Genomic DNA, 24,503 nt, shown 5'->3' on the forward strand with positions numbered 1-24,503 from the left:
ATGTTGCCCCAGTGAAGGAATAGCAATATATATATATATCCAAGTCAGGGTGGTGATTGACTTGGAGGGGAACCGCCAGGTGGTAGAAAACATAGAAAATAAAAACAGAAGATGTTGGAAAGAAAACCAGCAGGTTAGGCAGTATCTGTGAAAACCAAAATGGAGAAAGGGCAAGAAACTAAACATGTCTCGAGAAAACTGAAACAAGCAAAGAAAAAAATGGGGAACAGAGTTCACAGTCTGGAAATGTTAATGTTGAATCCAGAAGGCTGTAAAGTTTGAACTGAAAGATGTGGTGCTGTTTCTCAAGTTTACTTTGAGGTTCAATGAAACAGTGCAGTAGACCGAGAGCAGAAACGTAAGCATGAGCACAAAGTGCAGAATTAAACGACTGACCACTGATAGTTCGGGGTCATGCTTTCAGACATGATGGAGGTGTTGTTCCATAAAGTAGTCACCCAATGCGGGCAGCACGGTAGCACAGTGGTTAGCACTGTGGCTTCACAGCGCCAGGATCCCAGGTTCGATTCCCCGCTGGGTCACTGTCTGTGCGGAGCTTGCACGCTCTCCCCGTGTCTGCGTGGGCTTCCTCCGGGTGCTCCGGTTTCCTCCCACAGTCCAAAGATGTGCAGGTTAGGAGGATTGGCCATGCTAAATTGCCAATAGTGTCCAAAAGGTTAGGAGGGGTTAGGGTGAAAGTGAGGGCTTAAGTGGGTCGGTGCAGACTCGATGGGCCGAATAGCCTCCTTCTGCACTGTATGGTCTATGGTCAATCTGCATTTGGTCTCCTCAGTGTAAAGGAGACCACATTGTGAGCGGTGAATAGTGCGATTAAAAGAAGTACATGTAAATCTTTGTTTAGTCTGGTAGGGGTGTTTGGGGCGATGGACACTGAGAAGCGAGGAGGTTAAAGGTCAGGTGTTACATCTCTTGCATTTTCATGGAAAGGTGCCATAGAAAGGGGGTGGGTGAATCAGAAGGTAAGGGTCCCTCGGAAATGCTGAAAGGGGAGGGGGAAGTCACGATTGTGGAATCACACTGAAAGTTACAGAAATGATGGAAAATTATCTGTCAAATATGGAGGCTGGTGAAGTGGAGAGAGGACAACGAGGCCAATATCATATTTCTGGGAGGGAAAGGAAATGGGAGAAATGTGGCAGACATGGTTGAGGGCGCTGGAATGGAATCCTTATAGAATGCAAAGTGTGAGGAAGTGAGGGGAGCTTATTTTGCATATTTTTTCCTTAAGCCAGCAGCACACCTACTTTAGGCACATGCGTGCTTTGTTTCCTCACTTATTTTTTTGCTCCATCTCCATTTCTTTTGGCCCAGAAGGACTAACCTTTTTGTAACTCAATGTCTCCTTTCACTCTATCACAGGACTTCCCTTGTCCTTGTCTTTGTCCCACCCACCCTTTCCTCAAAAACATATTCAGTTCTGATTAAAGGTCAGACTTAAAACATTGGGTGAGATTTAGCGGGTCCGTTTGCCGTGGATGCAAATCCCACTGTGGCTGCAAAATCTCAGGAGAGGGCCATAATGGGATTTGCATCAGCAAAATTCAGATCGCGACCGTCGCAACCCCCTCCCTGGTGACATAATCAGGTTCATACCCAGAAAGGGTGTGAATCTGATTTGCATGATTTAAAAGCACAAGTTGATGAAGGAGAGATTGATAGTATTGGGAGAGGTTCCAAAGGAAGTTAGTAGATGGTGCATTGACAGGCAAGAAAACCATCTTTCAATATTAAGCACAGATGGCACTGAGTTTTAGTCACCCTGCTCCCTTAAAATCTGAGAAGTTGTCGTGTTTAGAAGTTGCATTACTGAATGTGAACAACTTCTGAAAAAACAAAACAAAAACAGGTAGGCGATAAAGTGTGATCAAGGTGTGACGATAGTGTAAACAGGGTTGCACTTTTTCCATAACTGGAGTGTGCTGATCTGTGGGCACAATGAAGACAAAGTGAACAATTTTGGCAAATATAAATTTAGGCAGAAAATAATAATGCCAAGCAGCAATACAACATCTGGAGTTTCTGCTAGATTGTGCTTGTATTTGCACTTTACCTCAAAAATGTGAGGTAACCACTTTTGTAGAAGGAATGTGCAGACTTTTTCCAAAATGGAAAGAAATTAGAAAGTGTAGATGTACAATGGGACCTGGGTGTCCTTATCCATAAGTTATAAGAGGCCAACATGCAGGTGCAATAAGCTATTAGGAAGGCTAATGGAATGTTAGCCTTTATTGCAAGAGGATTTGAGTACAGGAGTAGTGAAGTCTTACTTCAATTGTATAAATGCTTGGTTAACTGCTCTTGAAGTACTGTTTGCAGTTGTGGTCCCCTTACTTCAGAAAGGATATGATTGCCATAGTGGGAGTGCAACAAAAGTTCACCTAACTTGTTCCAGGGATGATATAGCTATAGTGATAGGGGACTCAATCGTAAGGGGAATAGATAGGCGGTTCTGTGGACGCAATCGAGACTCCAGGATGGTATGTTGCCTCCCTGGTGCAAGGGTCAAGGATGTTTCGGAGCAGCTGCAGGACATTCTGGGGGGGGGGGGGGGGGGGGGGGGGGGGGAGAGGGTGAAAAGCCAGCTGTCGTGGTGCACATAGGCACCAACGATATAGGTAAAAAACGGGATGAGGTCCTACAAGCTGAATTCAGGGAGTTAGGAGTTAAACTAAAAAGTAGGAACTCAAAGGTAGTAATCTCAGGATTGCTACCAGTGCCACAAGCTAGTCAGAGTAGGAATGTCAGGATAGATAGGATGAATGCATGGCTCGAGAGATGGTGCAAGAGGGAGGGATTCAAATTCCTGGGGCATTGGAACCGGTTCTGGGGGAGGTAGGACCTGTACAAACCAGACGGTCTGCACCTGGGCAGGACTGGAATCCATGTTCTGGGGGGGGGGGGGGGGGTTTCTAGAGCTGTTGGGGAGGGTTTAAACTAATGTGGCAGGGGGATGGGAACCGATGCAGGACGTTGGAAGGTAGTAAAACAGGGACAGAAGCAAAAGGAAGTAAGGGGGAGTGTAAGGCAGAGAAGTCATAGTCAAAAATCAAAAAGGGAGACAGTACAATGTACAGTGACCGAGGGGAGCTCAGTGAATAGGCCCAGTAATACTAAAAGGAATAAAACTGGAGATGTTAAGATTCAAAACAGAGGTAAAAAAACCAACATAAGTGTACTTTACCTGAATGCTCGTAGTATTCGGAATATGGTAAATGAGTTGATGGCGCAAATCATTGTGAATGACTATGATTTAGTGGCCATTACTGAAACATGGTTAAAGGATGGTCACGACTGGGAGTTAAATATCCGAGGGTATCAAACTATTCGGAAGGACAGAGTGGATGGTAAGGGAGGTGGTGTAGCTCTGTTATTTAAGGATGACATCCAGGCAATAGTAAGGGATGACATTGGTGCTATGGAGGATAAGGTTGAATCCATTTGGGTGGAAATCAGGAATAGTAAGGCGAAAAAGTCACTGATAGGAGTAGTCTATAGGCCACCAAATAGTAACGTTATGGTGGGGCAGGCAATAAACAAAGAAATAACTGATGCATGTAGAAATGGTACAGCAGTTATCATGGGGGATTTTAATCTACATGTCGATTGGTTTAACCAGGTTGGTCAAGGCAGCCTTGAGGAGGGGTTTATAGAATGTATCCGCGATAGGTTTCTCGAACAGTATGTAATGGAACCTACGAGGGAACAAGCGGTCCTAGATCTTGTCCTGTGTAATGAGACAGGATTGATTCATGATCTCATAGTTAGGGATCCTCTCGGAAGGAGCGATCATAATATGGTGGAATTTAAAATACAGATGGAGGGTGAGAAGGTAAAATCAAATACTAGTGTTTTGTGCTTAAACAAAGGAGATTACAATGGGATGAGAGAAGAACTAGCTAAGGTAGACTGGGAGCAAAGACTTTATGGTGGAACAGTTGAGGAACAGTGGAGAACCTTCCAAGCGATTTTTCACAGTGCTCAGCAAAGGTTTATACCAACAAAAAGGAAGGACGGTAGAAAGAGGGAAAATCGACCGTGGATATCTAAGGAAATAAGGGAGAGTATCAAATTGAAGGAAAAGGCATACAAAGTGACAAAGATTTGTGGGAGACTAGAGGACTGGGAAATCTTTAGGGGGCAACAAAAAGCTACTAAAAAAGCTATAAAGAAGAGTAAGATAGATTATAAGAGTAAACTTGCTCAGAATATAAAAACAGACAGTAAAAGTTTCTACAAATATATAAAACAAAAAAGAGTGGCTAAGGTAAATATTGGTCCTTTAGAGGATGAGAAGGGAGTTTTAATAATGGGAGATGAGGAAATGGCTGAGGAACTGTACAGGTTTTTTGGGTCGGTCTTCACAATGGGAGACACAAATAACATGCCAGTGACTGATAGAAATGAGGCATTGACAAGTGAGGACCTTGAGAGGATTGTTATCACTAAGGAGGTAGTGATGGGCAAGCTAATGGGGCTAAAGACAGACAAGTCTCCTGGCCTTGATGGAATGCATCCCAGAGTGCTAAAAGAGATGGCTTGGGAAATTGCAAATGCACTAGTGATAATTTACCAAAATTCACTAGACTCTGGGGTAGTCCCGGTGGATTGGAAATTAGCAAACGTGACACCACTGTTTAAAAAAGGAGATAGGCAGAGAGCGGGTAATTATAGGCCAGTGAGCTTAACTTCAGTAGTAGGGAAGATGCTGAAATCTATCATCAAGGAAGAAATAGCGAGGCCTCTGGATAGAAATTGTCCCATTGGGCAGACACAGCATGGGTTCATAAAGGGCAGGTCATGCCTAACTAATTTAGTGGAATTTTTTGAGGACATTACCAGTGCAGTAGAGGAGCCAATGGATGTGGTATATCTGGATTTCCAGAAAGCCTTTGGCAAGGTGCCACACAAAAGGTTGCTGCATTAGATAAAGATGCATGGCATTAAGGGTAAATTAGTAGCATGGATAGAGGATTGGTTAATTAATAGAAAGCAAAGAGTGGGGATTAATGGGTGTTTCTCTGGTTGGCAATCAGTAACTAGTGGTGTCCCTCAGGGATCCGTGTTGGGCCCACAATTGTTCACAATTTATATAGATGATTTGCAGTTGGGGACCAAGGGCAATGTGTCCAAGTTTGCAGACGTCACTAAGATGAGTGGTAAAGCGAAAAGTGCAGAGGATACTGGAAGTCTGCAGAGGGATTTGGATAGGTTAAGTGAATGGGCTACAGTCTGGCAGATGGAATACAATGTTGACAAATGTGAGGTTATCCATTTTGGTAGGAATAACAGCAAACGGGATTATTATTTAAATGATAAAATATTAAAGCATGCTACTGTGCAGAGAGACCTGGGTGTGCTCGTGCATGAGTCACAGAAAGTTGGTTTACAGGTGCAACAGGTGATTAAGAAGGCAAATGGAATTTTGGCCTTCATTGCTAGAGGGATGGAGTTTAAGACTAGGGAGGTTATGCTGCAATTGTATAAGGTGTTAGTGAGGCCACACCTGGAGTATTGTGTTCAGTTTTGGTCTCCTTACTTGAGAAAGGACATACTGGCACTGGAGGGTGTGCAGAGGAGATTAAACTAGGTTAATCCCAGAGCTGAAGGGGTTGGATTACGAGGAGAGGTTGAGTAGACTGGGACTGTACTCGTGGAATTTAGAAGGATGAGGGGGGATCTTATAGAAACATGTAAAATTATGAAGGGAATAGATAGGATAGATGCGGGCAGGTTGTTTCCACTGGCGGTTGAAAGCAGAACTAGGGGGCATAGCCTCAAAATAAGGGGAAGTAGATTTAGGACTGAGTTTAGGAGAAACTTCTTCACCCAAAGGGTTGTGAATCTATGGAATTCCTTGCCCATTGAAGCAGTTGAGGCTCCTTCATTAAATGTTATTAAGGTAAAGATAGATAGTTTTTTGAAGAATAAATGGATTAAGGGTAACGGTGTTCGGGTCGGAAAGCGGAGCTGAGTCCACAAAAGATCAGCCATGATCTCACTGAATGGTGGAGCAGGCTCGAGGGCCAGATGGCCTCTCCTGCTCCTAGTTCTTATGTTCTTATGATGGGACTGTCTTATGAAGAGAGATTGTGCAAACTTGGCTTGTATTCTCCAAAGTTTTGAAGGGAGGGTATCTCATTGAAACATATAACATACTTAAAGGAATAGATAGGGTAGATGCAGGTAAGATGTTTCCGTTGGTTGCAGAGTCTGGACAATTTGAAAATAAGGGGAAGCCACTTACGATCGAGATGAGGAGAAATTTCTTTACACAGTTGTGAATATTTGGAATTTTCTACCCCAGAGGGCAGTGGAAATCTGGTTATTGAGTACCTTTAGGATAGAGATTGATAAGATTTCTAATTAACAATAATGTAAAGAGTTATGGGGATAACGTAGGTGAAAGGCATTGAACAAGCTGATCACCCATGAATGTATTGAATGGCGGAGCAGGCTTGACAAGCTGAAAGGCCTACTCCTGTTCCGATGTTCCCAAGCGCATATTACATCCAGCATGAGTGGAGCTTTACAGACGCCTTAGTGTGGAGACCAGGGACTTTTCACAGCTACTTCATTGCAGTGTTAATGTAAGCTTCCTTGTGACAATAATAAAGATTATTATTATTATCTTTGGGGCTAATTTAAAACATATTTCACAAGAATCTGGCCCATCCACAAAACTGGCCGAGCATCGAGAGTGAATTAATCACTGTTGTGCACTTCTGCTAATTGCACCCATTCCATCACGAAGCCTCCTAAAATTACGCTGCTTTTCTCTTTAGGTGAAAGGACACTAATACATCTTTTAATTTATTTTAATTAATTAATTAAGGGACTGTAACATCCTGCACGGGACCTACGGGGTGAGAATGCTCGTCTGAGAAAGAGAAAAAAAAACGAAAGTCAGCGGTCGTGAGGCTGAGAGGGGGGGGGGGGAGGAAAAAAAAGGAGAGAGAGCTCAGCGCTGAGACCACTGAATATACTTCACCATGAGCAACCAGGAGTGCTTTACATGTGGGTATACTGGGCATTGACTGCCCAAGAGCAGGTGGCCGCAGTCGGATTAAAGGTCGTGGCAGAGGAAGTTTCACTGCTTCAAGTGATATCTGCTATCGCTGTGGTGAATCGGGCCACCTTGCAAAGGATTGTGAGCTCCAGGAAGATGCCTGCTACAACTGTGGCAAGGGTGGCCACATTGCCAAAGTTTGCAAGGAGCCAAAGAAGGAGAGGGAGCAATGCTGCTATAACTGTGGCAGACCTGGACATCTGGCGCGTGACTGTGATCCTGCTGATGAGCAGAAATGTTATTCATTTGGAGAATTTGGGCATATTCAAGAGGATTGCACCAAAGTCAAGTGCTATAGGTATGAAGCAGGTGGCCAATTTTGATAAATTTTAATCCTGGCTGGTGCGTTGTAGATTAATCTGCTAATCATCTAATAATAAATATCTTCTGAAAATAAAAAAATAAGAGAATGCTCGTCTTCCCCGAGCTCCTTGCGGAGTACAAGTTCCCCCGCTAGGGGTGGGGTATCTCAATTACTCAGTGCATACAAGGTCGACCAGGAAAGCACCGATAAAGCTGAAACCTGGCGTCTGCTGTGAAGTGTATGTTGTTTGTAAATAAAACTTTGTTCTTATTTTTACTCGGTGTGGAATGCTCATGTCCTTATTAAACCGAATCTGCCAATGCGACTCAGATGATTCTGAGGTTCATATTTTCTTGCACAATAAATGATTCACTGAAGTTTCTTTTTTTTCTATAAATTTAGAGCACCCAATTATTTTTTTTTCCAATGAAGGGGCAATTTAGCATGGCCAATCCACCTAACCTGCACATAGTTTTGGGTTGTGGGGGGTGAAGCCCACGCAGACCGGGGGGGAATGTGCAAACTCCACATGGAGAGTGAGCCAGGGCCGGGAATCAAACCCTGGTCCTCAGTGCCGTAGTCCCAGTGCTAACCACTGTGTCACCGTGCTGCCCTTCTCTGAAGTTTCTTAATGTAATTTTCATTTATTTAAAATGAGTTCCTCACAGATGGTGGACTAGACAATGATTAAAAATGCTTTATGAAAAATCAATTTTCAGCTGTAATAATCAAACTGCATCAGGCTACAACTATAAAATGTCAAAGAATATGTTTTAATGCTAATTTTAAAAATACATTCTAAAGCACTTGTTTGTGGAGAATTTTGTATCTGGTGCCATGCAAATAAATTCCTGTAAATATTGTTTATGGTGACATCAGATTTTCTGCATTTATTGACTAATTACTACATTATTTCTAATGCATATGCATTTATAAATATGATAAATACTTGATAAATTCCGTAAGAAGTCTTACAACACCAGGTTAAAGTCCAACAGGTTTGTTTCAAACACGAGCTTTCGGAGCGCAGCTCCTTCCTCAGGTGAGGAAGGAGCTGCGCTCCGAAAGCTCGTGTTTGAAACAAACCTGTTGGACTTTAACCTGGTGTTGTAAGACTTCTTACTGTGCTCACCCCAGTCCAACGCCGGCATCTCCACATCATGATAAATTCCTGCAAGTGTTAATTCTACAGTAGTGTTTATGTAATTTTTTCTGATAATATCCCTGTTATTTTAAATCAGGCTGTCTTCCAACTTACTGCACACAGCATGACACCAAAATCACATCCCTCATATTGAAATACTGTTCAGCGTATATACTTCCTTTCGTTTCAGGAACTACCATTTGATTGTTTCCTTCTATTTGACCATTCAACATTTGAAACTTGGAGATGTTTGTTCCTTCTGCTTGCATCTTGGCATGCTCATTCTTGGCAAGTGTCTCAGTTCGAGTGGTCCTTTCACCCATGACTCCAAGGCTAATTTGATTTCACTCATTATAAAATTGCCAGGCACTTCACATTCAAACTACTATTACTTTTGGTGCAATAACTAGGCATTCCAGCATTTTCTGTTACTAGCCAAAAAGGTAATTTATGCTGAAATGGAATTTCCCAAGGGGTTGGGGGGACAATTGATGGCAAACTGCCAGCATTGATGTCCATTTAAACAGTCAGAGACTCCCAGTTTAGCCAGTTTAGCATCTCATCCTGTAGGTGGTACATCCAACATTCCCTCAATCTTACACCAGAGCCTAAATTAGGAGTTTAATTAATCCAGGGTGTCATCACTGAGCCAAATTAATGTGAACAAAAATAAAGATTTAGCAAATGCTTTAAATCAGAAATAAAAACTGAGGGAGGCACAGTGGTTAGCACTGCTGCCTTCGACGCTGAGGACCCGGGTTTGATCCCGGCCCACTGTGTGTGTGTGGAGTTTGCACATTCTCCCAGTGTCTGCATGGGTTTCACCCCCACAACCCAGGTGAGGTGGATTGGCCATGCTAAATTGCCCCTTAATTGGAAAAAAAGAATTGGGTACTCTAAATTTATTAAAAAACTGAACATATAATACGGAATTAGAAATATCATACAGGTAATCTGTGATGATGTAATTCTCATTGGTGTTCAGCTGCAGGAACACGTTGTTTATTCTTGTAGGTAACAGAGGTAGACGAGTTCAGGATACCCAAGGAAAATTTGTAATTAACAAAACTGACTTTTCAGCTTCATCAACCAGCATTCAACATTTTGCACTATTATGCAGATTAATTCGAACACTGATTCAGGAACCGTGAAGTGTTGGAAACCAAAGATGACTTAATAATGAAAGAATAAAATTCAACTTTGTAGTCAGTGTTAGCTGTGTCTGTAAAACACTCACATAATAAGGTTGAAGAAACTGCTGAATAAGTAGACTTTCTGAACCACATATTGGTAAATTCCACAGAATACTGTGGAATGTGACAAGCCCTAAACGTTGCGATCTCAAGCCTCTGTGCATGGTAGTCATATGACTGCATCCTTCGAGGCACCACTCAATAAATAGCCATGGTCCTCAATTCTGTGGAGTCAGACTTCACAAAAATACTGCAGAGCACTGCGGATCAGTGTTCCCACCCTTTACCTCCCCTTCTTCCAAGATCTATCTATCAATGGCTGGCATTTTCAGTTTATCAGATCCTGACACAGGCACAAGTTGCCTGAATAGTGCCATAGCTCACTGATTTCAATGAAATCAGGCTGGATATATGTTAAATTTCTTAGTCTAATTCTGTAAATGGGATAGTAACACAGCACCCAATACCCATACCCTGTTTGATGACTGGAAAAGTGCATTATTACTTTGTATAATGGGTCAGAGGACAATACAGAGAAATGAAGTAGCTGAAAATAAGTGGAAAGAAGAAATGAAATCGACCGGACTGCCATATGAAGTAGTTTGACTGCAAATGTCCTTGGCATGCATGGCATAGATCCAAAATAATCTGTGCTCATGTGAAGCTTCCAATCTTTCTGGGATTCCATCTTTTATCTCGTCATACTTATATATCATGATTACGACACAACAGAAGGAAGAAATATTGTCCAAAGGCACCTTGTTAATTAATTAAGTGGAAAAGCTGCCTTACAGTATTTTGTGCCTGACCTTTGTAAGGAATGATTATTTAGCTGTTGCAAATGAAATTTCCCAATACATCAAGAGTTAAGTTTAGTGCTAAAAATTTATTTAGTTTTAGAGGGTAATCAATATCTGCTTTTAAAGATTTTTCTACCGTTTGTAGCATGGCATAGCTTCGAGGCTTGATCTCAGACTTGGTAATTATGAGTAAGAGGTTCACCAAACTGATCACCACGAGGTGAAGCACGGTAATGTCAAGGGTAACCATTTGCCAGACTTCCCTCCCTTTTTCTGGAGCTCCTTTCGACAGCACAGTTGTAAGACATCAAGATCAAATAGTTAAAAATTACATTCATTTCGTAAAACCCAAGGCGGTTCACAATTAACTTCAGCATTTAGGAGTTTGATTCATTTTAAGAGTGAAATACATCAAATTAATTATATTTTAAAAATGTTTTCCAACAGATGTAGTCAAACCCTTCATGTAGGGAGTTGCAATTAGCCCACACCTGCAGCTTAATGGATTACTCCAGCAGCTGTAATAATTTTTCAAAGAATGAAATTGGTTTGTAATAGTTTGAGCTGTAATACACCACTCTTTCCAATATCAACCCTGTGCCAAAGCTTTTCATTTACTAATGACTTTGATGAAGGAATGGAGCATCATATCCAAGTTTGCTGATGACATCAAGTTACGTGCCACAGTGAGTACATTGGAGCAGAAAGTTGCAAAAGGAGATAAATTGTGGCAGATGGAGATCTAGGTGAAAGGTGAACCTGTCCACTTTGGACCCAAGAAACATCAGAATATTTTTGAAATGGTGAGAAGGAAGATTTATGGATCTGAACAAGGAAATCACTAAACGCTAGTCGCCAGGTAAAAATAATTTAAATGGTAAATTAAATGTTGTTCTTTATCTCAAGGGGCTGGAAGTTACGTTACAACTATATAAGGCTATGGTTAAATGCCATTTGGAGTCCTGAATTCATTGCATTTCAGAAGAACACTGACATAGACATAGACATAGAACAGTACAGCACAGAACAGGCCCTTCGGCCCTCGATGTTGTGCCGAGCAATGACCACCCTACTTAAACCCACGTAACCCGTATACCCGTAACCCAACAATCCCCCCATTAACCTTACACTACGGGCAATTTAACATGGCCAATCCACCTAACCCGCACATCTTTGGACTGACCTTGGAGGGGAGGGTGCAACACAGATATAACATTATACAGCACACTAGCACGGTGGTTCACACTGTTGTTTCACAGCTCCAGGGTCCCAGGTTCGATTCCCATCTTGGGTCACTGTCTGTGCAGCGTCTGTACATTCTCCCAGTGTGTGCGTGGGTTTCCTCCGAGTGCTCCAGTTTTCTCCCACAGTCCAAAGATGTGCAGGTTAGGTGGATTGGCCATGCTAAATTGCCCTTAATGTCCAAAAAGGTTAGGTGGGGTTACTAGGTTATGGGGATAGGGTGGAGGTTTGGGCTTAAGTAAGGTGCTCTTTTCAAGGGCCGTTGCAAACTCAAATGGGCCGAATGGCCTCCTTCTGCACTGTAAATTCTATGATACTGGGGCTTAAAGGGTTATATTAGGAGGAGGATGGATTCCATAAACCAAGCTTGCATTCCCTGAGTATGGAAGTTACAGGTTATCTAAGTGAGATGTTTAAAGACATGGATCGTGGAGAAAAAAATAACTATTTCCTTGTGTGGCGTAGAGCAAGTGGGTACAAACTTAAATTTGGAGCTAGGGTCGGTGCAGATGGCAGAAAGCACGACACACAAATGGCAGTGGAAATCTGGAACATGCCCCTCTAAAAACCAGCTGAAGCTAGGTGAATTGAAATTTTCTAAGTTAGAGATTGATAGATTTTTGTTGGGTTATGGAATGAAAGCAGGTCGGCAGAGTCCAGGTACAGATCAGACACAATCTCATGTAGGAAATTACCTATTACTGTTCCTGTGATTCATTGTTACCAGCCAGTTCCCTATTTCAAACAGTCAACGCATACACCCAAAATAAAATTCATAGAAATACAACCACATCAAATTTTTTTTCAAGTCATTACACTATCCTTAAAGTTATGCTTTCGTGGTACTGGTTACAAGCTTTCCCATGCCTTTTGTCTGGGGCCTGAGTCATGCTTTAATTCCAGTGCTGTAAATTTCTTCTCACCCTTGGTGGAATAGGTATTTGTTTGCAGTGATAATTCGGAGATAGATGTATCAGTTATAGTTCTGCCACCTAGTGGTGTTCCACTCATCTCCTCCAACTGTTTATTGCAGTCAGTTATGTATTCCCCTGCCTTTGTTTCCAATGGAATGTTTTGCCCCTAGCATTCCCTATGTTGGAGGACATAAAACTATTCGTAATGTTGTAATAATAACCTTTTAGTCTCACAGTAGGCTTACATTAACACTGCAATGAAGTTACTGTGAAAATTCCCTAGTCGCCACACTACGGTGCCTGTTCTGAGGGAGAATTCAGAATGACCAATTCAACTAATAGGCACATCTTTCGGGACTTGTGGGAGGAAACCGGAGCACTCGGAGGAAACCTACACAGACACGGGGAGAATGTGCAGACTCTGCACAGACAGTGACCCAAGCCGGGAATCAAACTTGGGACTCTGGCGCTGTGAAGCAACAGTGCTAGCCGCTGTGCAGCCGTGCCGTCTAACCACAATGGCAAAGTTTAGTAGTCTGTTGGACTTCACTTCATAATTCTTAATGCATTCAGATTGTACTTGCCAGTTCTCATTTGTAATTAGTGGCAGATTGCCTGGCTTCAATGACAGTTTCTGTTAGCCCTGAACCAGTCATGTGTGATACTGCAAAGGGTGTCTCAGATGATGTTGTATTTCACTGGTGAGTGGTATGGGAATCCCAGCAAGCACTTGTTTAATTCAGTTGCTTCTATCTGGGAAGGCAGTATGGTTGACTTTGTTACAAATATAACCTTCCTGTTTTGAATGAATAAGCTTCCAAGCAGGAAGTGATTTCTATTACAGTCAGCATAGTGATGGCTACATGTGTTGGGAATGCTGCTCAGAGAGTCAAGATTGGTGATGATCAGGTCCAGCTGATGCCAGAGCCTGGATTTCAGATTCCTCCAGGACATTTTTTTTTTTCTGAAAGTTACTCAAAGCTCATGGCCGTAGTAAACTCTATCAACTGTCATTCATTTTTCCCAAGTTATAATATCCGAGGCATGAGGGTCATGTTTCATGGTGCGTTGAAATTCTCCTGTAGGTAAAGATGTTCTGACATAGGGATTCTGCTGATTGCAGTGCCAAGCTCCCCAGAGGTCGGGTTGTTTAACTCAGCAGTGGAGCATAGCATTGGTACGGAGGTACTGGATATTAACTGGCGTGGTTTGATTTAAGAGCTGAATAGAGAGAACATGTTCTGAACCATTTTCTTGAGGTGGTTCTATCATTGATAGTAGTGCCTTACAGCAAAGCCTACTCTCTACTCATACCTTTCCTCTCAACTGTTCCCTGGTCAGGTGAACGTGAAATGTTTTACTTTCAGTGAGTCTTATTCTATTGTTGGGAAGATCCATCAATATTCATCTTGCTAAGTTCCATGTCAATCACAGCTGTTTTACAGGCATTACTGACCACTAGCAAGCCATTTTAAAATTCTGTGAACATGGTCCTGATGTCACAGGTTGCCAATTGAAGAGTTTGCATCTTGTAACTTTTTCTTCATTGCCCAGTGCGATGAATTCAATTTACTTGCTGAGTAGAGATTTAAGCTCCAAGCACTTATTGAAGCAGGTGGGAAATCAGCATCTTACTGGTCAGGAACTGCCCAACTTGAGGTGAGCAATAGCAGACCAGTGGGACTCAAATATCCCCCTCAACGTCAGACACCCAATCAAGTTCTGCTCCTCACTCATAACTGCTGTCTCCTGTATTAACATTCTGCATTGAAACTGGAGTGACCTCCCCAGGATGCAGGTCTGGGAATAACTGAGTTACCAAGCATTAGGGTTGCCACTCAACCAAAGCAATGTACAACACTGTATTTGGCACCGACTTAGGTGCAGAAGATGCCAGAAAGACTTCAGTTGGTGTTTGGTTCCAATCCAAATTTTTTGCAGTGTTTATCCAAAATATCGAAAGGGCAGTGGAGCTATTCAGAGGTAGTTTGATTCATGAACACCATGATATGTGCACATGATGTTGGGCCTTCATACTGCATGTTGGGGGGTCAATCCGCCTCAGAAGCCTGGTACCACAAGGGACTCAGTTTGTGTGTGCCACCACAACGCACAGCACAGGACTGGCCAATGATGAGACTTTTGCTGTTAGTCAGTGATATTAGCTGAAAATGAGAAGCAAACAAACACATAAAAGGTCATACAGTAATATTCCTAGTTGGAACAAATAGATCAACAACGATGATCCAAACTGACTCTCTTACTGATAAAATATCAAGTGGGACAAATACTAGCTTGATGAAGTAATAACTGGGTAATACCTGGGCAAACATCCAACAGTCCTGTTGCCTGTCACATGTCTAACACTCCATGCTAACTTTTTTCAATATTTTATGTCATCTGACAAAATCTGGGGAAAACGTTTACACATTTAATGTACAAACTGTGGTATTTTCTTTCTGATAAGAAGCTCGACATTTATTATGAATTCCAAAATGGGGATGTTGTGATTAAAAGAATGTAGGAAAAAGTTCGAATCTCAAAATGGAAAGTTCAGCTTGGGGACTGAATGAGTTGTGGGGAAAAAAAATAGCGTTGAGTGAAGGGAAATAGCTTTCCCTTCAGGAAACTCCAGTCCAGTGTCCTTCAAAGTAATGTCCTGCCTCATAGGTGAATGCCATCCCTCAGCAACATTCACATCTGGTAAATTAAATCGGGCAATAAATACACCCGCCCAATAGAAGACAGAGTAAACAAAGAATGGTGAGTGCTTTAGGAAATGATATGGATAAAATCTTTGCTTTCAATGTTAACTCCCCTCGTACATGTACCATCAGGCTCAAGTGTAGGAATTATTGCTGCCTTCTTTAAGATACTTTACGGTCTTAAACGTCAGGTTTATTGTAAAAGAGTGCTTCCAAACTGAAGAGATATTTGTGCGAATTAAGTTTGCAACTGTGGGCAATTTACCCAACGCCCCGCCCCGATCATCCAGTTAATTATTTATTCATTTTAAAACTCAAATTGTGGCCTGAGGCACTCGTTTGAGGGACAGAAGTGATGGCCAACGAACCTAAGTGGCGAACACTAACTCTGACCAGCCGGCTGGCCTGGGGGGGGTTGCAGGACCATTTATAGCGCAGGCTGCGGGCTCAGTCAGCACGCACGAGCCCAACGGTTTGGAACGTTCGCCAGTTCAAGCCGCGCCGAACATTCCATTTTTTTTGCCCGGACAAAATTCCCATGTAAGGGAATAGAATGCCTGACGTCACCGGCAGGGAGGGGCGGGCGCCAACGGAAACGGCGGGGGCGGGGGTTGGGATGGTTACAGCTGATTGATGGCTCCGCCGACCAATCGGAGAGCGGCCGAGGCGGCGGCGGAGTTCCAGCGGTGACGCAATGCTGCCCGGCGAAGGGCGGGGCCGGGCGGTGTGGGCTGTCCGTTGTTGCAGGCAGAGTCTTCCCAGGAGGGAGCTGGGGGAAATCTGTGAGCCAGTCTGACGGAGAGTGGACCTCTTTCTCTTGTCTGCATCTGCATTGCTTTGTTTTTTTTGAGGAAGGGGGGGAATCCGCTACCCGCCGAGCCGCCAAGATGCCTGTGTTTCACACGAAGACGATAGAAAGTATTCTGGAGCCGGTCGCTCAACAGATCTCCCATCTGGTGATTATGCACGAAGAGGGCGAAGTAGATGGGAAAGCAATACCTGACCTGACCGGCCCTGTTGCCGCCGTGCAGGCAGCTGTCAGTAATCTAGTGAGGGTAAGTCCGCCGAAAGTCCCTCGGGGTGAAGTGTGCACAGTGCAGACACAAAGATCAAACCAAAGCATCCTGTTTTCCCAGACAAAGGTTGAGGGAGAAATGTTGAGTTCACCAGAACCCAGTTGGGACATTGCATGATTCATTCAGGGTGACAGTTGATTTAAGTTGCAGTAAGTAGGATTTCCCCCTGAATAAGTCCACATCGTTATCAAAAGTAGCAGAAGACCCACCATTGATATCCCTTATGCGAATTTCCGAGCTACAAAACTTCACAGCTGGGCGTGTAGTTTTGAATAACATCAAAATATACTTCAAAACAGTTTCAATATGTTATTCAGTGTCTGCCACCGAGTTGCATGAAGATGGCTGTTGCGATATCTAGTGTTTTCCACCCCCCCCCCCCCCCCCCCCGCGACGTCTCATGCATCTTTAATAGTTTCATGTTTAACTGTAGCTCTAGACCAAACCCTGTGAGAGTTCTGAAAGGCTTTGTTTCCCACTTGCCGTCAGTTGAGCATGCCCTGTGGGTACACATTTCTCATGCTGCCTGTTGCCAATTAGCCATTTTTTTCAGTTATGTTGATTTAGGAAAAAAAAAAGAAACATGGCTTTTAAGTGAAGAGTGCAGTTTGTTTTCAAAAACATCTAGAACTTGAAACTTATAGTATAACGCTTCCCTCTCGGCCAAATGCAAGTTGGTTTGTGGTTAGTTTGGCAAAAGTAGCTTCCTTGACAGACACCGGAAGACATCGGTGCCACCTTCAACATTTGTATCCTGTTTAAATGGTTGTCTTGATTGAATCTACAGTTTGTGAATAATCTTATCCCCCAAGATGCAACTTCTTCAGGGAGCATTGTAATCTTCATGAAAAAGTACTTCAAATTAAGTGCATGTTTTTGTGACAGAAACTCACCTGCCTCTTTTACATTAAAATGTTAATGTAATATTTTCCATGCAATGACAATCTGAATGCTGTTGATAAAAACTCAGCCTTTTCAGATGTCTATGATGTACTGCCTAATGTGTGAACTGTATTTTTACTTGGTGAGTATAGAGGTAAATTAGCCAAATGCATGTAAGTGGGACCAGCTTCGTGATGACAAGCTGGGCCGAAAGGACTGTTTCCATGCTGTAAACATCTAACTCTATGACTCTGAGTAGCCACTGTCTGGCCAATACTGCCCTATGATTATTAAACTTCAATAGGTAACAAAAAATTGGCAGCACGGTGGTGCAGTGGTTAACACTGCTGCATCACGGCGCCGAGGTCCTAGGTTCGATCCCAGCCCTGGGTCACTGTCCATATGGAGTTTGCACATTCTCCTCGTGTTTGCCTGGGTTTCGCCTCCACACCCCAGAGATGTGTAGGGTAGATGGATTGGCCATGCTAAATTACCCCTTAATTGGAAAAAATGAATTGGATATTCTACATTTAAAAAAAAAAGTAACAAAAAAGTGTGTTCACGTTAAAAGCTCTTTGTCCTTTGGGCAGGAGCCCATTTGAAGTTGGTGCCTTTGTCTGTGAGGTTTTTGTACAAATAGTTGTTACTGCTGTATCATTATCTAAATCTTTCATCATCACCCTTTGAGCTGTATTTGGTAATGGTAATTATTTTAAGAATTTCCAATACCTTCTAATGTGCCTTGATAATGATCATGATACATTTCCTCTCTGTATTCCCTGCTGGAGATGTAGGGTGGAGGGAGAGAGGAAAAAAACTGAATGGGTGGGGAAAAGGAATTGGCTTTCTTTTATAAAGAAGATTCTAGTTCTATTTCTAGAACAGCAACCAGTGAAAATTGTCCCCGACCCTTCTCTGACTAATTAATAAATTAGAATGTTGAACATATCTCTGAGGTTTACATTTTAATTTTTAGATAAAATTTCATACAATTACCCATAGATTTAACCTATCAAAACTTTTTCAAGTAATTTTTACTCACAGGTGTATAAGCATTTGAAAAAGAGCCAGATCCATGTGCCACAGTTCCATATGAAAACCGTCCCTAAATTTTCGATGTAACTGTCGAATCTTTAAACAAAATCTTTTCAAATATTACAAGATTTGAGTCTTTTTGTATGGTTCATTATTAACATGCACAGAATTTGCATCTAGAAATCAAATGCTTTCATTAAAATTAGTTGGTCAGAGTGTCAACCAGACCTGGCCTTTTTCTACTTTTAGGCTTGGCATACTTTGGACTTAGGATGTTTATACGACTCAGTTTTGCCTGTCACACTCAATTGCTGCTGCTGCTTTGATGTATGAGCTCTAATCTTTTACCTCCGATCTTCTCCTCTGTGATCATTATTCACTGTTCCCCATTGCAATCTTCACTCTTGTTACTTCTGTCTTCATAATAATCTCTTCAGATATCTCCGCTGCAGATCTCCTACTGATGGTGTTCATTGTGGCATTTTGGGCCCAGAGAATCCTTAAAAACTGATTCATGATTTCCTCATGTCCAAATTCACCTGCCCTATCGGCCACGAAAGCTGAACAACTGAAGCTTGTGTGCAGAACCATGAAAATATATATCAACCAGCCTGGAGCTTCCAAAATCCAAGAATAAGCTTACAGACTAGTCCAGAAAGTGAGCTGTGTTGGACAGCCAGCCTGCAACAGCAATCAAATCTATGCCATTTCCACATTGCATGGGATATTAATACAAAGATATATTAACCTTTTGGCAAATAATAATTTCCTAGTCAGTTTACTTTTCTTTTGAATTTATGCTGCTGATTTGAATATTATATTCTGGGTTTGCCTTCTGTACCATCTATTTGATGTACCATGCTGTCACTATTTGAGTAAATTCTGCAGATTACCAAGCTTGCAATTGGTTTCTGTATGCAGGCCATTCATGGAAGAAATGAATAATGGTCCAAAGACTTGCATTGACAGTCCTTCATACTACTTTTGATAGTTGTATACCTGGCTGGAGTACATGGTTTGCTCTCCGTTTTTAATCAAACTAGTCAAACGTTCCCATCACACTCCCATCCCTAGATCTCCTCTTGCCCTCTCAATCTAACCCTGGCGGCATCTATTTTGTTTCATTTTGATTCTTTTCATCTGGAAGTTGTTGAACTGTCTAAAAGTTCAAATAAGTTACTTAGTTGGGAATATGTCCATCTACTTATAAAATCCTCAAAAGAAGTGGGAATATGTCAAACGTGATCTTCCCTGTCAAAATCCACGCTAGCTGTTTCTTATTGAGCTGCTGCTTAATAGATTCAGCCTGCTTAATAGATCTAGCCTGCTTTTTAGACTAGTTTTGCATTAATTTGCTGTTAGTGATGTTAGGCTGCTTGGCCTGCAATTGCAGGGGTCAGATTTGTTCACCTCACCCCAACTTTTAAAAATATCCAAACAACATTGTCAGTTCCCTGCTCATCGGCAGCGTTGATTAGGAAGTTACAGGTCTGCTGCTCATGATTTTCCATCCATTAATTTCAGTGGAAAAATAGATTACTTCCTGAGCATGACTTGCGGGTGTTGCTCTTTGTCAGTTTGTCTTAGCTAAATCTAATTTTTTTTCTTCTATCAAACAGAGTCCTTGAAGAAATTATGACATGCAATGGCAGTCCGTTCTCTGATGATTTGACTGTTATGACTACTCTTATTGTTATGTAGCTTAGTTGTTCGCTACAACATTGCACCATTCATTTTAGAGTGTGGGGAAATGACAAGAAACTTGGCCTTGCCTAATTTAATTGTGAATTTGTATGGCGTTGAGTACGTCATTTGACCTTCAACATGGGAGAAAAGAAAGGACCATATTACTGGGAATCTGGTAGTAAACGTTCCCAGTAGCATCAGGAATCAATTGTTTTGTAGCATTAATACAGTGATTTGAAGCCCCAAAGTATTTTTCATTATGACGTCAGGATCATGGATTAGTGAAGATGTAAAATGCTTTTGTAATAGGCTAGAATGCCTTGTTTGTTCCTGCTGCTGTAAGTAGTTAATGATTTTTTGATTAGTTGTGAGCAGCAGGACGAGGCAGGTTTAGTGGTTTAACTGGCAGTATTTATCATCCGAATGGAATACTTTTTATCCACAGAGGTTGTTGAAACCATACAGAAAAGAGCATGTCTGACAATTGCTGGTGAAATGATGTAGCTTTACACCTATGCCATTACTGTGGGTGGATTCTGATTGTTACACTGAAAATAATAAAAATAAAAATCAACATTTGATACGTAATTAGACTTTTCAACCTGGCCACAATTTATTTTACAGATAAAATGAGATTAAATTGGTATCTAGTCTGCATTTTAGTAACAATTGTTGCATTGTACTCTTGTCACAAAATTGACTCTGCAAATATACAGTTTGTAACTCTTTACAAATCCTTTGCACCAATGAGTTTTTTGGATGGCTGTTGTCATTTGAAATTAAATTGGCCATAATATAAAGCAAAGAAAGGTTTTGATTCAATTCCCATGGCCAATTTTAAGTGTTGTGCAGAGAGGGATATGATCTGTTCATTTTCTCTGGAAAAGCGAAGGTACCACTGAAAATTTGGAGATTTACCACAAAGAACAAAGAAAAGTACTGCACAGGAACATGCTCTTTGGCCCTCCAAGCCTGTGCTGACCATGTTGCCCGTCTAAACTAAAATCTTCTGCACTTTCGGGGTCTGTATCCTTCTATTCCCATCTTATTCCTGTATTTGTCAAGATGCCCCTTAAACGTCACTATCGTCCCTGCTTCCACCACCTCCTCTGGCAGCGAGTTCCAGGCACCCAGTACCCTCTGTAAAAAAAAAAAAAAAAAAAAACTACTTGCCTCGTACATCTCCTCTAAACCTTGCCCTTAAACCTATGCCCCCTAGTAATGGACCCCTCTACCCTGAGAAAAAGTCTCTGACTATCCACCCTATCTATGCACTCATAGTTTTGTAGACCTCTATCAGGTCACCCCTCAATCTCCGTAATTCCAGTGAGAACAAACCAAGCTTATTCAACCTCTTCTCATATCTACTGCCCTCCGTACCAGGCAACATCCTGGTAAATCTCTTCTGCACCCTCTCTAAAGACTCCACATCCTTCTGGTAATGTGGCGACTAGAATTGAACACTATACTCCAAGTGTGGCCTAACTAAGGTTCTATACAGCTGCAACGTGACTTGCCAATTCTTATACTCAATGCCCCGGCCAATGAAGGCAAGCATGCCGTATGCCTTCTTGACTACCTTCTCCACCTGTGTTGCCCCTTGCAGTGACCTGTGGACCTGTACACCTAGATCTCTCTGTCAATACTCTTGAGGGTTCTATCATTCACTGTATATTCCCTACCTGTATCAGACCTTCCAAAATGCATTATCTCACATTTGTCATCTCTCCGCCCAAGTTACCAAACAACCTAAATCGTGCTGTATCCTCTGACAGTCCTCCTGTTCCACCAACCTTTGTGTCATAGGGGGGTCTCACGGTAGCATGGTGGTTAGCATCAATGCTTCACAGCTCCAGGGTCCCAGGTTCGATTCCCGGCTGGGTCACTGTCTGTGTGGAGTCTGCACGTCCTCCCCGTGTGTGCGTGGGTTTCCTCCGGGTGCTCCGGTTTCCTCCCACAGTCCAAAGATGTGCGGGTTAGGTGGATTGGCCATGCTAAATTGCCCGTAGTGTAAGGTTAATGGGGGGATTGTTGGGTTACGGGTATACGGGTTACGTGGGTTAAGTGGGGTGAGCATTGCTCGGCACAACATCGAGGGCCGAAGGGCCTGTTCTGTGCTGTACTGTTCTATGTTCTATGTTCTATGTTCTATGTTCTATCTGCAAACTTACTAATCAGACCAGTTATTTATATATATATACTATGAACAGCAAAGGTCCCAGCACTGATTCCTGCGGAACACCACTAGTCACAGCCCTCCAATCAGAAAAGCACCCTTGCATTGCTACTCTCTGCCTTCGATGACCTCGCCAGTTCTGTATCGATCTTGCCAGCTCACCCCTGATCCCGTGTGACTTCACGGTCATACGTCCATTTGCTTCCAAATGGGAGTAGGTCCCTACCACTGACGTAAGGCTCACTGGCCTGTAGTTTCCTGGATTATCCTTCTTAAACAAAGGAACAACATTGGCTATTCTCCAGTCCTCGGGGACTTCACCTGAAGTCAGTGAGGATCCAAAGATTTCTTTCAAGGCCTCCGCAATTTCCTCTCTAGCCTCCTTCAGTAGATGCCATCAGGCCCTGGGGACTTATCTACTTTAATATTTTTCAGGATGCCCAACACCTCGCGTTTTTGGATCAACACCTGTCTTTGATTATGGCTGAATGCTACAGTTAATGTTTGTAACATTGATTTTGCATTTGTCACTGTTTATGCTGCATGGCAAATGTATTACTTTTAAGGTTATTGATTTTATATGGATAATTGGCTGAAAATCTCCAACATCAGTTTAAAAATTCTAAAATTCTAAGCAATAAAAGCAGATTTATTCAGTCACTGTGGCTCAGTGGCCCAGGTTATGTGGTAAGCACTCTAGATATTGCAAACATCCATAATGACACTTGGCAGTTTGAGAAGTCATTTTAATGCAATCTTTTGTTTATGTTTTCATGTCATGCCAACATTGATAGAGTACTGTATAACTTGAACCACACATAAGACTTTTATTTGCAGTTGTTAGCAATTTACTTCATTACACACAACATTCACAATTAAATTGATGTAAACAAAAGGTCTGCAATATTGATAAGGCTAGAGTTTTGGAATTGCAAGTTCTTTCAAATGATTGTCAGGAATTTTCAATAAGCCAACCTTTTTTGTACTGAACTCCCATTATAGCAGGCAACAAAAAACAGCTGGCTTGAATCAGTGTTGGGGTTGCAAGCTGAGGCATTTAAACAATGTTTAAACTTAGTGCAATGGTATGTATTTGTTTCTTTGTGTGCCTGAACATATTTAAATTGCATTTCTAGCAATGGTTTCTTTCAAATAGCATCAAACATTTTATCTATCTTTCTGGTTTAATATTTTTACACATGACTTTCTTCTGAAAATATTTTTTGATTTGTCAGCCAGTTTGATCTTTATCTGTCTTGAATATCAATATTTCAGCACAGCAACTCGTACCTCGAGGCCAATATTCTGGTTTCAGCCCTATCTTGGTTTCAGCCCTTTCTGTTACACTGATCCCCCTTTCTGTTCTAAATCTGCACTTCATTAGTCTGAACCTGTGCACTTTTGTCCTTCTCCACTGACCTTCTGAAAGTAAAGTGACGTTTTTTTTCTACTTGTCCAGTGGTATTGTTCATTGACTGTTCCTCTATAAGGGTATTTTAAAATGGGATGTGGGTACTGATGGCAAGGGCAGCATTTATTTCCCTTTCCTTATTGCCTTTGAGAAGGCAATGGTGAGTTGCTTTCTTGACCCATTGAAGTCAGTGTGTTAAATGTACTCCTAGAGTGCTCTTGGGTAGGAAGTTCCAAGATTTTGACCCAGCAACGATAAAGGGATTATATGTCTAAGTTTGGATGCTGGGGGACTAGGGGGTGATGACTGTTTCCATGGGCTTGCTATCCTTGTTCATGCTACATTGTAAAGGATTTGGGAAAGTGCTCTTGAAGAAGCCTTGGATCATTGTTGCTGTGCATTTTGCAGATGGCACATTTTGCCGCATGGCATTTGAGTGGTGGAGGGAGCGCATCTTTAAGATGATGGATGCAGTACTAGTCAAGTGCGATGCTTTGTTCTGTTAATGTAAAGCTGAGTATTTTTGTAACTGCACTCATCCAAGTGAATGGAAAGTGTTCTACCAAAATGCTGATTTGCACCTTGTAGAGGGTGAAAAAGCTTTGGAGAGTCATTTGCCATTAAATACCCAGCCTTTCTTTTCTCTTGTACCCACAATATGTATATGGCTGATCCAGTTAAGTTTCTGGTCACTGCTGACCTCAAAGATTGTTGGTGGTGGTTTTGGTGATTGACGCCTTTGAATGTGTGGAAAAATTCAGCAGCCTGGCACCACCTGTGGAGAGAGAAACAAAGTTCATGTTTCGATTCTGTATGACTTCTTCAGATTAATGATAATTCATTTCAGA

General features: G+C 42.1%; 1 protein-coding gene and 1 pseudogene across 5 annotated transcripts in view; both read left to right on the top strand.

The window, feature by feature from the left end:
- The first annotated feature begins 6,926 nt into the window (after positions 1–6,926).
- LOC119956121 lies at positions 6,927–7,491 on the top strand (annotated as a pseudogene).
- Positions 7,492–16,094: 8,603 nt separating this feature from the next.
- Positions 16,095–24,503, top strand: part of LOC119956225 (vinculin) — a 134,854-nt gene continuing 126,445 nt past the window's right edge. The window contains exon 1 of one of the 5 annotated variants that reach the window (XM_038783259.1): positions 16,095–16,444. In XM_038783259.1, coding sequence (XP_038639187.1) covers positions 16,277–16,444 — 168 coding nt within the window. In that variant the 5' untranslated portion in view covers positions 16,095–16,276. The remainder of the gene's footprint in view (positions 16,445–24,503) is intronic. The other 4 variants (XM_038783255.1, XM_038783256.1, XM_038783257.1 and 1 more) reach the window with 4 other exon arrangements.

This window comes from Scyliorhinus canicula, chromosome 22 (genome assembly GCF_902713615.1).
Source record: "Scyliorhinus canicula chromosome 22, sScyCan1.1, whole genome shotgun sequence".
Classification (NCBI taxonomy): Eukaryota; Metazoa; Chordata; class Chondrichthyes; order Carcharhiniformes; family Scyliorhinidae; genus Scyliorhinus; species Scyliorhinus canicula.